The 15,801-nt window shown below is 42.8% G+C and overlaps 1 protein-coding gene across 1 annotated transcript; it reads right to left on the bottom strand.

Moving 5' to 3' along the window:
• Positions 1-7: 7 nt before the first annotated feature.
• Positions 8-9,702, bottom strand: LOC111948356 (uncharacterized threonine-rich GPI-anchored glycoprotein PJ4664.02-like; the record flags this gene model as incomplete). Its single annotated transcript, XM_023961103.1, has 1 exon — positions 8-9,702. A coding segment is annotated over exon 1 (9,657 nt), but the record flags the coding sequence as incomplete, so codon positions are not given.
• Positions 9,703-15,801: the final 6,099 nt, after the last annotated feature.

Below are 15,801 nucleotides of genomic sequence, written 5' to 3'. Positions count from 1 at the left end.
TTATTTGGGGATCTGTGGTGGTTTGGGGAGTGTCACTTAATGTTTCATGAGTGGTCGAAGCTGCACTTTTAAATGTGTTGACAGTCCAATTGGAGGTAGCGGAACCTTGATTTTGAATAGGTGTTTCAGAAGCCAAGGTAGAGAGGAGACTATTGAACAGGTTTTCTGTGACTGCACTTCTATTTTCAGTACCTTTGACATCACCGAGAGCTGTGGCTATTGGTGATTTTGTGCCAATGCTGAGTGGTGTGGTCCGAATTGGGGTGTTGTTGGATTTAGATGAGTAAACTGTGGCACTGGTAGCAGGTATTTTAGGAGGTCCCGTTGTTGTAGAAGAGCTTGTGTTAAGGATATTTGTGAAATGATGTGTTGTAGTATAAGTCAAAGGATCAGTCCAACTGTTTACTCCTGTAGTGTTAGTCATGGAAGCCATAGTGGTAAGTGCAGTTGTTGTGGTTATAAGAGTGTCTTTTAGGTTTGCCATGGCATCAATCATTAGTGGGTTTTCAGTGCTTTTGACTGAAGTGGAGGAAATCTTAGCTTCCGTGTTGGTGTTTTGTTCAGTAGTTTTAGGCACGGAGGCTCTGCTTGTCTGGGGAGTTGTAGGGGCAGGAGTACCTTCATACAACATGGTAGATAAACCATTGTCATCTGTGACAGGCATACTGGTTGTCTCCCTTAATATTGCAGTTGTTGGGTAGACAGAGTTCTTAGTGTCAGTAGCAGGGGTGATAATCAATGCATCACTGGTAGTCTGGTTTGCTTTGGGTGAAAGAAGCTGCTTGTTGGTGGTGATTGGAATGTCAGTGGTGGCTTTCAGTTCAGATTTCAAAGTGCTTTGAATGTTGTTGGTTGTCCAGTTGTTTGTGAAGGCACTTGGATTATTGAAGGTTGTAATATCAGAGGTAGTACTTGACAACCAACTCTGACTGGTTGTGGTTGGTAACAAGTTTTTAGAATCAGAGCCTGTGTTTGTGCGAGCTGTGATTTTTACTGGGGTGTCAGTAGATATTGTTGGGCCACCAATGGTTTTGCTGTGTGTTATTGTGGTTGCACTGGGGGAACTGAGAGAATCGGTACTTTGCCCTGAATCAAATGTGGTGGAAATAAGTACATTAGGCCTGGCATTTGGCAAAGAGGAGGTTGTCAGACCAGTACTACTTAAATGGTCATCAGTTGATGTAGTCGCTTTATCGGAAGTGCTAACCATGAGATCCGGAAACCGACTGCTCAATAAACTACTATCTTTTGTTGCAGCCAATCCTTGATAGTTTCTTTCTGTGACAGAAACATCTGTGCTTTTCTTGTATACTTGCGTAACACTTGTTGGGTGTGTGCTGTCGTGTCGTGTGGTAAGGAAAGCTGGGAAATTGATTTCTGATCTTTTGCCAGCTTCTGGGCTTTTAAATGTGTCTAAAAGAACAGTGGTGTGTGCAGTATCACTGGCCAGATTCAGATCATCAGTAGAACTGGTTGGGTGTGTTTTTGACGTCCAGTTTTCAAGTGGGGTAGTTGGTTGTGAGGTGGCTGTTATTAAAGTGGGTGTGGTGGTGTTTTGCGTTCCACTGATCGTGTTGGCTAGTGTAGCGTTGAACACTGAGTCTATTGATGTTTTATGAAACGAGGATGTAACTGACATGTCAGTGGATGTGACATCTGTAATACTGCTGGGATGCATGTCTGTTGACAAATCCTTTATGTCCCTTGGGATTTCACCTTTTGAATTTTCAGCAAGTCCAGAGAATGCCGCAGTGTCATTGGTTTTGGTAAGCACTGTGGAGGACATAATCAAAGCTGAATTTGTTTGGGGATCTGTGGTGGTTTGGGGAGTGTCACTTAATGTTTCATGAGTGGTCGAAGCTGCACTTTTAAATGTGTTGACAGTCCAATTGGAGGTAGCGGAACCTTGATTTTGAATAGGTGTTTCAGAAGCCAAGGTAGAGAGGAGACTATTGAACAGGTTTTCTGTGACTGCACTTCTATTTTCAGTACCTTTGACATCACCGAGAGCTGTGGCTATTGGTGATTTTGTGCCAATGCTGAGTGGTGTGGTCCGAATTGGGGTGTTGTTGGATTTAGATGAGTAAACTGTGGCACTGGTAGCAGGTATTTCAGGAGGTCCCGTTGTTGTAGAAGAGCTTGTGTTAAGGATATTTGTGAAATGATGTGTTGTAGTATAAGTCAAAGGATCAGTCCAACTGTTTACTCCTGTAGTGTTAGTCATGGAAGCCATAGTGGTAAGTGCAGTTGTTGTGGTTATAAGAGTGTCTTTTAGGTTTGCCATGGCATCAATCATTAGTGGGTTTTCAGTGCTTTTGACTGAAGTGGAGGAAATCTTAGCTTCCGTGTTGGTGTTTTGTTCAGTAGTTTTAGGCACGGAGGCTCTGCTTGTCTGGGGAGTTGTAGGGGCAGGAGTACCTTCATACAACATGGTAGATAAACCATTGTCATCTGTGACAGGCATACTGGTTGTCTCCCTTAATATTGCAGTTGTTGGGTAGACAGAGTTCTTAGTGTCAGTAGCAGGGGTGATAATCAATGCATTGCTGGTAGTCTGGTTTGCTTTGGGTGAAAGAAGCTGCTTGTTGGTGGTGATTGGAATGTCAGTGGTGGCTTTCAGTTCAGATTTCAAAGTGCTTTGAATGTTGTTGGTTGTCCAGTTGTTTGTGAAGGCACTTGGATTATTGAAGGTTGTAATATCAGAGGTAGTACTTGACAACCAACTCTGACTGGTTGTGGTTGGTAACAAGTTTTTAGAATCAGAGCCTGTGTTTGTGCGAGGTGTGATTTTTACTGGGGTGTCAGTAGATATTGTTGGGCCACCAATGGTTTTGCTGTGTGTTATTGTGGTTGCACTGGGGGAACTGAGAGAATCGGTACTTTGCCCTGAATCAAATGTGGTGGAAATAAGTACATTAGGCCTGGCATTTGGCAAAGAGGAGGTTGTCAGACCAGTACTACTTAAATGGTCATCAGTTGATGTAGTCGCTTTATCGGAAGTGCTAACCATGAGATCCGGAAACCGACTGCTCAATAAACTACTATCTTTTGTTGCAGCCAATCCTTGATAGTTTCTTTCTGTGACAGAAACATCTGTGCTTTTCTTGTATACTTGCGTAGCACTTGTTGGGTGTGTGCTGTCGTGTCGTGTGGTAAGGAAAGCTGGGAAATTGATTTCTGATCTTTTGCCAGCTTCTGGGCTTTTAAATGTGTCTAAAAGAACAGTGGTGTGTGCAGTATCACTGGCCAGATTCAGATCACCAGTAGAACTGGTTGGGTGTGTTTTTGACGTCCAGTTTTTAAGTGGGGTAGTTGGTTGTGAGGTGGCTGTTATTAAAGTGGGTGTGGTGGTGTTTTGCGTTCCACTGACCGTGTTGGCTAGTGTAGCGTTGAACACTGAGTCTATTGATGTTTTATGAAACGAGGATGTAACTGACATGTCAGTGGATGTGACGTCTGTAATACTGCTGGGAAACATATCTGTTGACAAATCCTTTATGTCCCATGGGATTTCACCTTTTGAATTTTCAGTAAGTCCAGAGAATGCCGCAGTGTCATTGGTTTTGGTAAGCACTGTGGAGGACATAATCAAAGCTGAATTTGTTTGGGGATCTGTGGTGGTTTGGGGAGTGTCACTTAATGTTTCATGAGTGGTCGAAGCTGCACTTTTAAATGTGTTGACAGTCCAATTGGAGGTAGCGGAACCTTGATTTTGAATAGGTGTTTCAGAAGCCAAGGTAGAGAGGAGACTATTGAACAGGTTTTCTGTGACTGCACTTCTATTTTCAGTACCTTTGACATCACCGAGAGCTGTGGCTATTGGTGATTTTGTGCCAATGCTAAGTGGTGTGGTCCGAATTGGGGTGTTGTTGGATTTAGATGAGTAAACTGTGGCACTGGTAGCAGGTATTTCAGGAGGTCCCGTTGTTGTAGAAGAGCTTGTGTTAAGGATATTTGTGAAATGATGTGTTGTAGTATAAGTCAAAGGATCAGTCCAACTGTTTACTCCTGTAGTGTTAGTCATGGAAGCCATAGTGGTAAGTGCAGTTGTTGTGGTTATAAGAGTGTCTTTTAGGTTTGCCATGGCATCAATCATTAGTGGGTTTTCAGTGCTTTTGACTGAAATGGAGGAAATCTTAGCTTCCGTGTTGGTGTTTTGTTCAGTAGTTTTAGGCACGGAGGCTCTGCTTGTCTGGGGAGTTGTAGGGGCAGGAGTACCTTCATACAACATGGTAGATAAACCATTGTCATCTGTGACAGGCATACTGGTTGTCTCCCTTAATATTGCAGTTGTTGGGTAGACAGAGTTCTTAGTGTCAGTAGCAGGGGTGATAATCAATGCATTGCTGGTAGTCTGGTTTGCTTTGGGTGAAAGAAGCTGCTTGTTGGTGGTGATTGGAATGTCAGTGGTGGCTTTCAGTTCAGATTTCAAAGTGCTTTGAATGTTGTTGGTTGTCCAGTTGTTTGTGAAGGCACTTGGATTATTGAAGGTTGTAATATCAGAGGTAGTACTTGACAACCAACTCTGACTGGTTGTGGTTGGTAACAAGTTTTTAGAATCAGAGCCTGTGTTTGTGCGAGCTGTGATTTTTACTGGGGTGTCAGTAGATATTGTTGGGCCACCAATGGTTTTGTTGTGTATTATTCTGGTTGCACTGGGGGAACTGAGAGAATCGGTACTTTGCCCTGAATCAAATGTGGTGGAAATAAGTACATTAGGCCTGGCATTTGGCAAAGAGGAGGTTGTCAGACCAGTACTACTTAAATGGTCATCAGTTGATGTAATCGCTTTATCGGAAGTGCTAACCATGAGATCCGGAAACCGACTGCTCAATAAACTACTATCTTTTGTTGCAGCCAATCCTTGATAGTTTCTTTCTGTGACAGAAACATCTGTGCTTTTCTTGTATACTTGCGTAACACTTGTTGGGTGTGTGCTGTCGTGTCGTGTGGTAAGGAAAGCTGGGAAATTGATTTCTGATCTTTTGCCAGCTTCTGGGCTTTTAAATGTGTCTAAAAGAACAGTGGTGTGTGCAGTATCACTGGCCAGATTCAGATCATCAGTAGAACTGGTTGGGTGTGTTTTTGACGTCCAGTTTTCAAGTGGGGTAGTTGGTTGTGAGGTGGCTGTTATTAAAGTGGGTGTGGTGGTGTTTTGCGTTCCACTGACCGTGTTGGCTAGTGTAGCGTTGAACACTGAGTCTATTGATGTTTTATGAAACGAGGATGTAACTGACATGTCAGTGGATGTGACGTCTGTAATACTAATGGGAAACATATCTGTTGACAAATCCTTTATGTCCCATGGGATTTCACCTTTTGAATTTTCAGCAAGTCCAGAGAATGCCGCAGTGTCATTGGTTTTGGTAAGCACTGTGGAGGACATAATCAAAGCTGAATTTGTTTGGGGATCTGTGGTGGTTTGGGGAGTGTCACTTAATGTTTCATGAGTGGTCGAAGCTGCACTTTTAAATGTGTTGACAGTCCAATTGGAGGTAGCGGAACCTTGATTTTGAATAGGTGTTTCAGAAGCCAAGGTAGAGAGGAGACTATTGAACAGGTTTTCTGTGACTGCACTTCTATTTTCAGTACCTTTGACATCACCGAGAGCTGTGGCTATTGGTGATTTTGTGCCAATGCTGAGTGGTGTGGTCCGAATTGGGGTGTTGTTGGATTTAGATGAGTAAACTGTGGCACTGGTAGCAGGTATTTCAGGAGGTCCCGTTGTTGTAGAAGAGCTTGTGTTAAGGATATTTGTGAAATGATGTGTTGTAGTATAAGTCAAAGGATCAGTCCAACTGTTTACTCCTGTAGTGTTAGTCATGGAAGCCATAGTGGTAAGTGCAGTTGTTGTGGTTATAAGAGTGTCTTTTAGGTTTGCCATGGCATCAATCATTAGTGGGTTTTCAGTGCTTTTGACTGAAGTGGAGGAAATCTTAGCTTCCGTGTTGGTGTTTTGTTCAGTAGTTTTAGGCACGGAGGCTCTGCTTGTCTGGGGAGTTGTAGGGGCAGGAGTACCTTCATACAACATGGTAGATAAACCATTGTCATCTGTGACAGGCATACTGGTTGTCTCCCTTAATATTGCAGTTGTTGGGTAGACAGAGTTCTTAGTGTCAGTAGCAGGGGTGATAATCAATGCATCACTGGTAGTCTGGTTTGCTTTGGGTGAAAGAAGCTGCTTGTTGGTGGTGATTGGAATGTCAGTGGTGGCTTTCAGTTCAGATTTCAAAGTGCTTTGAATGTTGTTGGTTGTCCAGTTGTTTGTGAAGGCACTTGGATTATTGAAGGTTGTAATATCAGAGGTAGTACTTGACAACCAACTCTGACTGGTTGTGGTTGGTAACAAGTTTTTAGAATCAGAGCCTGTGTTTGTGCGAGCTGTGATTTTTACTGGGGTGTCAGTAGATATTGTTGGGCCACCAATGGTTTTGCTGTGTGTTATTGTGGTTGCACTGGGGGAACTGAGAGAATCGGTACTTTGCCCTGAATCAAATGTGGTGGAAATAAGTACATTAGGCCTGGCATTTGGCAAAGAGGAGGTTGTCAGACCAGTACTACTTAAATGGTCATCAGTTGATGTAGTCGCTTTATCGGAAGTGCTAACCATGAGATCCGGAAACCGACTGCTCAATAAACTACTATCTTTTGTTGCAGCCAATCCTTGATAGTTTCTTTCTGTGACAGAAACATCTGTGCTTTTCTTGTATACTTGCGTAACACTTGTTGGGTGTGTGCTGTCGTGTCGTGTGGTAAGGAAAGCTGGGAAATTGATTTCTGATCTTTTGCCAGCTTCTGGGCTTTTAAATGTGTCTAAAAGAACAGTGGTGTGTGCAGTATCACTGGCCAGATTCAGATCATCAGTAGAACTGGTTGGGTGTGTTTTTGACGTCCAGTTTTCAAGTGGGGTAGTTGGTTGTGAGGTGGCTGTTATTAAAGTGGGTGTGGTGGTGTTTTGCGTTCCACTGATCGTGTTGGCTAGTGTAGCGTTGAACACTGAGTCTATTGATGTTTTATGAAACGAGGATGTAACTGACATGTCAGTGGATGTGACATCTGTAATACTGCTGGGATGCATGTCTGTTGACAAATCCTTTATGTCCCTTGGGATTTCACCTTTTGAATTTTCAGCAAGTCCAGAGAATGCCGCAGTGTCATTGGTTTTGGTAAGCACTGTGGAGGACATAATCAAAGCTGAATTTGTTTGGGGATCTGTGGTGGTTTGGGGAGTGTCACTTAATGTTTCATGAGTGGTCGAAGCTGCACTTTTAAATGTGTTGACAGTCCAATTGGAGGTAGCGGAACCTTGATTTTGAATAGGTGTTTCAGAAGCCAAGGTAGAGAGGAGACTATTGAACAGGTTTTCTGTGACTGCACTTCTATTTTCAGTACCTTTGACATCACCGAGAGCTGTGGCTATTGGTGATTTTGTGCCAATGCTGAGTGGTGTGGTCCGAATTGGGGTGTTGTTGGATTTAGATGAGTAAACTGTGGCACTGGTAGCAGGTATTTCAGGAGGTCCCGTTGTTGTAGAAGAGCTTGTGTTAAGGATATTTGTGAAATGATGTGTTGTAGTATAAGTCAAAGGATCAGTCCAACTGTTTACTCCTGTAGTGTTAGTCATGGAAGCCATAGTGGTAAGTGCAGTTGTTGTGGTTATAAGAGTGTCTTTTAGGTTTGCCATGGCATCAATCATTAGTGGGTTTTCAGTGCTTTTGACTGAAGTGGAGGAAATCTTAGCTTCCGTGTTGGTGTTTTGTTCAGTAGTTTTAGGCACGGAGGCTCTGCTTGTCTGGGGAGTTGTAGGGGCAGGAGTACCTTCATACAACATGGTAGATAAACCATTGTCATCTGTGACAGGCATACTGGTTGTCTCCCTTAATATTGCAGTTGTTGGGTAGACAGAGTTCTTAGTGTCAGTAGCAGGGGTGATAATCAATGCATTGCTGGTAGTCTGGTTTGCTTTGGGTGAAAGAAGCTGCTTGTTGGTGGTGATTGGAATGTCAGTGGTGGCTTTCGGTTCAGATTTCAAAGTGCTTTGAATGTTGTTGGTTGTCCAGTTGTTTGTGAAGGCACTTGGATTATTGAAGGTTGTAATATCAGAGGTAGTACTTGACAACCAACTCTGACTGGTTGTGGTTGGTAACAAGTTTTTAGAATCAGAGCCTGTGTTTGTGCGAGCTGTGATTTTTACTGGGGTGTCAGTAGATATTGTTGGGCCACCAATGGTTTTGCTGTGTGTTATTGTGGTTGCACTGGGGGAACTGAGAGAATCGGTACTTTGCCCTGAATCAAATGTGGTGGAAATAAGTACATTAGGCCTGGCATTTGGCAAAGAGGAGGTTGTCAGACCAGTACTACTTAAATGGTCATCAGTTGATGTAGTCGCTTTATCGGAAGTGCTAACCATGAGATCCGGAAACCGACTGCTCAATAAACTACTATCTTTTGTTGCAGCCAATCCTTGATAGTTTCTTTCTGTGACAGAAACATCTGTGCTTTTCTTGTATACTTGCGTAGCACTTGTTGGGTGTGTGCTGTCGTGTCGTGTGGTAAGGAAAGCTGGGAAATTGATTTCTGATCTTTTGCCAGCTTCTGGGCTTTTAAATGTGTCTAAAAGAACAGTGGTGTGTGCAGTATCACTGGCCAGATTCAGATCACCAGTAGAACTGGTTGGGTGTGTTTTTGACGTCCAGTTTTTAAGTGGGGTAGTTGGTTGTGAGGTGGCTGTTATTAAAGTGGGTGTGGTGGTGTTTTGCGTTCCACTGACCGTGTTGGCTAGTGTAGCGTTGAACACTGAGTCTATTGATGTTTTATGAAACGAGGATGTAACTGACATGTCAGTGGATGTGACGTCTGTAATACTGCTGGGAAACATATCTGTTGACAAATCCTTTATGTCCCATGGGATTTCACCTTTTGAATTTTCAGTAAGTCCAGAGAATGCCGCAGTGTCATTGGTTTTGGTAAGCACTGTGGAGGACATAATCAAAGCTGAATTTGTTTGGGGATCTGTGGTGGTTTGGGGAGTGTCACTTAATGTTTCATGAGTGGTCGAAGCTGCACTTTTAAATGTGTTGACAGTCCAATTGGAGGTAGCGGAACCTTGATTTTGAATAGGTGTTTCAGAAGCCAAGGTAGAGAGGAGACTATTGAACAGGTTTTCTGTGACTGCACTTCTATTTTCAGTACCTTTGACATCACCGAGAGCTGTGGCTATTGGTGATTTTGTGCCAATGCTAAGTGGTGTGGTCCGAATTGGGGTGTTGTTGGATTTAGATGAGTAAACTGTGGCACTGGTAGCAGGTATTTCAGGAGGTCCCGTTGTTGTAGAAGAGCTTGTGTTAAGGATATTTGTGAAATGATGTGTTGTAGTATAAGTCAAAGGATCAGTCCAACTGTTTACTCCTGTAGTGTTAGTCATGGAAGCCATAGTGGTAAGTGCAGTTGTTGTGGTTATAAGAGTGTCTTTTAGGTTTGCCATGGCATCAATCATTAGTGGGTTTTCAGTGCTTTTGACTGAAATGGAGGAAATCTTAGCTTCCGTGTTGGTGTTTTGTTCAGTAGTTTTAGGCACGGAGGCTCTGCTTGTCTGGGGAGTTGTAGGGGCAGGAGTACCTTCATACAACATGGTAGATAAACCATTGTCATCTGTGACAGGCATACTGGTTGTCTCCCTTAATATTTCTGTTGTTGGGTAGACAGAGTTCTTAGTGTCAGTAGCAGGGGTGATAATCAATGCATTGCTGGTGGTCTGGTTTGCTTTGGGTGAAAGAAGCTGCTTGTTGGTGGTGATTGGAATGTCAGTGGTGGCTTTCAGTTCAGATTTCAAAGTGCTTTGAATGTTGTTGGTTGTCCAGTTGTTTGTGAAGGCACTTGGATTATTGAAGGTTGTAATATCAGAGGTAGTACTTGACAACCAACTCTGACTGGTTGTGGTTGGTAACAAGTTTTTAGAATCAGAGCCTGTGTTTGTGCGAGCTGGGATTTTTACTGGGGTGTCAGTAGATATTGTTGGGCCACCAATGGTTTTGTTGTGTATTATTCTGGTTGCACTGGGGGAACTGAGAGAATCGGTACTTTGCCCTGAATCAAATGTGGTGGAAATAAGTACATTAGGCCTGGCATTTGGCAAAGAGGAGGTTGTCAGACCAGTACTACTTAAATGGTCATCAGTTGATGTAATCGCTTTATCGGAAGTGCTAACCATGAGATCCGGAAACCGACTGCTCAATAAACTACTATCTTTTGTTGCAGCCAATCCTTGATAGTTTCTTTCTGTGACAGAAACATCTGTGCTTTTCTTGTATACTTGCGTAACACTTGTTGGGTGTGTGCTGTCGTGTCGTGTGGTAAGGAAAGCTGGGAAATTGATTTCTGATCTTTTGCCAGCTTCTGGGCTTTTAAATGTGTCTAAAAGAACAGTGGTGTGTGCAGTATCACTGGCCAGATTCAGATCATCAGTAGAACTGGTTGGGTGTGTTTTTGACGTCCAGTTTTCAAGTGGGGTAGTTGGTTGTGAGGTGGCTGTTATTAAAGTGGGTGTGGTGGTGTTTTGCGTTCCACTGACCGTGTTGGCTAGTGTAGCGTTGAACACTGAGTCTATTGATGTTTTATGAAACGAGGATGTAACTGACATGTCAGTGGATGTGACGTCTGTAATACTAATGGGAAACATATCTGTTGACAAATCCTTTATGTCCCATGGGATTTCACCTTTTGAATTTTCAGCAAGTCCAGAGAATGCCGCAGTGTCATTGGTTTTGGTAAGCACTGTGGAGGACATAATCAAAGCTGAATTTGTTTGGGGATCTGTGGTGGTTTGGGGAGTGTCACTTAATGTTTCATGAGTGGTCGAAGCTGCACTTTTAAATGTGTTGACAGTCCAATTGGAGGTAGCGGAACCTTGATTTTGAATAGGTGTTTCAGAAGCCAAGGTAGAGAGGAGACTATTGAACAGGTTTTCTGTGACTGCACTTCTATTTTCAGTACCTTTGACATCACCGAGAGCTGTGGCTATTGGTGATTTTGTGCCAATGCTGAGTGGTGTGGTCCGAATTGGGGTGTTTTTGGATTTAGATGAGTAAACTGTGGCACTGGTAGCAGGTATTTCAGGAGGTCCCGTTGTTGTAGAAGAGCTTGTGTTAAGGATATTTGTGAAATGATGTGTTGTAGTATAAGTCAAAGGATCAGTCCAACTGTTTACTCCTGTAGTGTTAGTCATGGAAGCCATAGTGGTAAGTGCAGTTGTTGTGGTTATAAGAGTGTCTTTTAGGTTTGCCATGGCATCAATCATTAGTGGGTTTTCAGTGCTTTTGACTGAAGTGGAGGAAATCTTAGCTTCCGTGTTGGTGTTTTGTTCAGTAGTTTTAGGCACGGAGGCTCTGCTTGTCTGGGGAGTTGTAGGGGCAGGAGTACCTTCATACAACATGGTAGATAAACCATTGTCATCTGTGACAGGCATACTGGTTGTCTCCCTTAATATTGCTGTTGTTGGGTAGACAGAGTTCTTAGTGTCAGTAGCAGGGGTGATAATCAATGCATTGCTGGTGGTCTGGTTTGCTTTGGGTGAAAGAAGCTGCTTGTTGGTGGTGATTGGAATGTCAGTGGTGGCTTTCAGTTCAGATTTCAAAGTGCTTTGAATGTTGTTGGTTGTCCAGTTGTTTGTGAAGGCACTTGGATTATTGAAGGTTGTAATATCAGAGGTAGTACTTGACAACCAACTCTGACTGGTTGTGGTTGGTAACAAGTTTTTAGAATCAGAGCCTGTGTTTGTGCGAGCTGTGATTTTTACTGGGGTGTCAGTAGATATTGTTGGGCCACCAATGGTTTTGTTGTGTATTATTCTGGTTGCACTGGGGGAACTGAGAGAATCGGTACTTTGCCCTGAATCAAATGTGGTGGAAATAAGTACATTAGGCCTGGCATTTGGCAAAGAGGAGGTTGTCAGACCAGTACTACTTAAATGGTCATCAGTTGATGTAGTCGCTTTATCGGAAGTGCTAACCATGAGATCCGGAAACCGACTGCTCAATAAACTACTATCTTTTGTTGCAGCCAATCCTTGATAGTTTCTTTCTGTGACAGAAACATCTGTGCTTTTCTTGTATACTTGCGTAACACTTGTTGGGTGTGTGCTGTCGTGTCGTGTGGTAAGGAAAGCTGGGAAATTGATTTCTGATCTTTTGCCAGCTTCTGGGCTTTTAAATGTGTCTAAAAGAACAGTGGTGTGTGCAGTATCACTGGCCAGATTCAGATCATCAGTAGAACTGGTTGGGTGTGTTTTTGACGTCCAGTTTTCAAGTGGGGTAGTTGGTTGTGAGGTGGCTGTTATTAAAGTGGGTGTGGTGGTGTTTTGCGTTCCACTGACCGTGTTGGCTAGTGTAGCGTTGAACACTGAGTCTATTGATGTTTTATGAAACGAGGATGTAACTGACATGTCAGTGGATGTGACGTCTGTAATACTGCTGGGAAACATATCTGTTGACAAATCCTTTATGTCCCTTGGGATTTCACCTTTTGAATTTTCAGCAAGTCCAGAGAATGCCGCAGTGTCATTGGTTTTGGTAAGCACTGTGGAGGACATAATCAAAGCTGAATTTGTTTGGGGATCTGTGGTGGTTTGGGGAGTGTCACTTAATGTTTCATGAGTGATAGAAGCAGCACTTTTAAATGTGTTGACAGTCCAATTGGAAGTAGCAGAACTTTGATTTTGAGTAGGTGTGTCAGGAGTCAGTGTTGCATTTTGACTGAGACTATCTGTATCAGTCGCTAAAAGTACAGTGGTTTTTGACGAATTACTTGCTAGATCCAGGTCATGAGTAGAACTGGTTGGGGAGGTGTTGTGTGCAGGTTTGGAGCTTCTTAAGTATGTTAACGACTCATTCACAGATCCAGTTTCCATGACAGTTGTAGGAGTGTTTTTAGAAAGAGTTTCAAGAACGTTCTTAGGCTTTGTTTTAGCCCGTGAAGCTTTTGCAGTATGCAGACCATTTTGGTGCATAGATGCAGCTTGACTCATTGTAAAAATTGGTATAGATGGACTTAGAACATGACTGATGGTGTTAGAGTCTCCTGTGAATTTCCTTGAATCTGTACTGAAATTGTAATCATCTATGCCTTCATTCAGAGTGCTTGCTGTATAGGGGAATGCAGTCATAGAGGGGGGTGTGTAGGTAACTTCGTTTGTTTTAATCAGAGCATCTCTTGCAGTCTTGGTTTTAGGAGTGGTGTTGGGGTCTTCTATGTCACTTGTTACCTTAAAGATGGTTGTTTGCGTTATGGTTTCTGTTATTAACTCTGTTTTGTCATTGGTAGTTGATGATGTAATGGCAGCTTTTGAATTAAATGTAGATTTCAGATGGTCTGTTTGGTTTTTAAAGATGGGGCTGGGAGTCGCAGAGTTAGTGCTAGCAGTGATGACAGAAGCATCAGGCAGGAAAACTTCCAGTTTCTTCAGGGTGTCAAGATGAGTGGTAGCACTTGATATCACAGGGGTTCTGCTTTGGACTCTTATGTTAGGAGGAGCAGCAGTGATGTTAGTTGTTGTTTGGTTTGCGTTTGAAACATCACTGCCTGAACTTGTATATTTGGTGTTTTCCTGTGGAAAGGTAGTGGCTGTCAAAACATCAGTTATGATGGTTGAAAACATTTTGAGGCTTTTGCTTGATTTCAGGTCTGCAACTGATGGACTAAGTGGATCCTTGGTAGATGGGGTATCAATGGTCACATTCGGTTGATCTTGTCCCCCCAAAGCTTTTGGATGTTGAGTCCCCATACCTCTCTTGGCAGCAGTGAAACACGGCACCAAAATCGTTGACATTTCGCCGTCAGAGTCCAAATAAATTATTTCAAGAAGTGAGTCCTGCAAGACATACAGCTGTTAGCTTTTCCCATAGGTTTTCCTGTCAATCATATTTTGGAGCCTTCTCACCGTTTCTTCAGTGTTTGAAATCTTCATGACCACTGGGCCTGTTATTGTGTAGGTCCCTCTGTCCACAGCATACCTGCCCAGAGTTCTAACCCTCTCAGGCCTTGCTTCAGGAGGCAGTTTCACAGTGATTTCTTTGGGTCCACAGTGTATTGATGGTAGAACTAGAGACTGCTTAGGCTTGTGGCAGCTGACCACAGCTGAGACTTCTGTCTGCAGCACACGGTCAAAGTAATGAAATGACAGCTGGTGAGGTGCGGCTCCATCAGAAGTCTGGGAAGACAAAAATGTTTAACACATGACCATGGGAAATATATATACAAGAGCACTAGTGAGCACAAAACCGTGAAAATAATACTTTAAGCATTTACGTAGCTTCTTTAGATGCTCTGTTTTGTTTACCATTTTCACATTTGTGTTTAAAAGCATTTTTAGATGGATGGATGGAAATAAAGAAAGAACTTTAATTTTTATTTTTAACCTGTCCTGTCCAACAGCTAGGCAAACAGATGAGAGCTGAAAGCCTCTTGTGTTGGACATATTTTACTTTTACAACAGGGGTTGTGAATTTTCTGACAAACCAGAGGTATGTCTGAATAAACCCCTTTTGGAATCGAGACCAAACTTTATTCATTTTAATCGTATTTTTAAAATATTTTGTGTTGGAACTGATGGAAAAGGAAAGGAGGGAAGAAGAGAGAGGGATGTTAGAGAGGGGGGAAGGGGGAAAACCATGAAGCAGCATAAAGCAACAAGTTGCTGGATGTTTATCAATACGGTCAGGTTTAGATGTAATACATATTTAGAGGGGGTGGGGCCTGTCCAAAAAGAACTTTATTTTTATCCAATGATGGAAAAATCAATTTAAATGTTTGAAAAGTGTTGTCTCCAAAATTTTCTGTAATTTGCTGGGAATAACTTTGGTAAGAACGCTCGCTCATTCTGCCTAGGCTGCTATCATGAAAGACTGTGGCCGGAATATTCAGCAAAGCTTGATGCATGCTTGTGTTTACCGTGTTGTGAATTTGGAGGGAACAATGACAGAGATCTGGTTTTCACAAAACAAGGATTTAATGATTGGAAAACTGCACTGGAAAAAGGCAAGGAACTCACAAAGCATGCATCAAGTCAATGCCTCATAAAAATGCAAAAACCTGGTTCTAAAATGTCCAAAGAGAGGCCACCATTAGTGGTCTATTAGGGCCCACTCAAGGTGAAAAAAGGAAATGTTACATAAAAACAACTGGAGAAGTAGTTCAGTTCCTTGCAGTAAATGAACTTCCACTTCGTTGCAGTGTGAAAAGCTCAAATGATGATGATTTCTCTGCAGGACTGTTCTTAAAAAGGAACCCACGCTCCCTTGCTGTGTGGTTCCATCACATCCAAAGTGATGGAACCAGAGACGGATGGAATGTGGATCTGTCAGTCATGATTAGATTTGTCTGTAAAGGTATTCCAGAGGATCAAATGAATGGTCAGAAGTTATTACCAGTCAAATTCTTGAGCATCTTCCTGCTACAGGTTACAGTGAAGCTGAAATTGTCAGTCAGCCTATGGTGGAGCTTCTGTCATGATTGGGGTCAGGGCCCAGGCCTTATTGCCAAAAAAAGGTAGGGAAGGATCTACCTTCTATCCACTGCTAGAACCAGCAGCTGCCTTTGGCAGTGGTCCATGTATGCAAGCAGAGACGTGTGCAAAAATCTTTTCTGATCTGTCGGGATCCCTGCACTCATTTTCTCTTCTCTAGAACTATGATGTTCCTGCCCTAAAATGACTGTTAGAGATCAGGTGGACAAGCCATCATGATTTGACCAAGTGCCTTGTGGAGAATCGGGATGCTGTTATGAGTATCCTGTTAGAGGTCACAGAGG

The sequence above is a fragment of the Oryzias latipes genome, chromosome 12 (genome assembly GCF_002234675.1).
Source record: "Oryzias latipes chromosome 12, ASM223467v1".
Taxonomy (NCBI): Eukaryota; Metazoa; Chordata; class Actinopteri; order Beloniformes; family Adrianichthyidae; genus Oryzias; species Oryzias latipes.
Note: the sequence above shows the minus strand (reverse complement) of the source record. Positions and strands in the feature narration are given on the sequence as shown.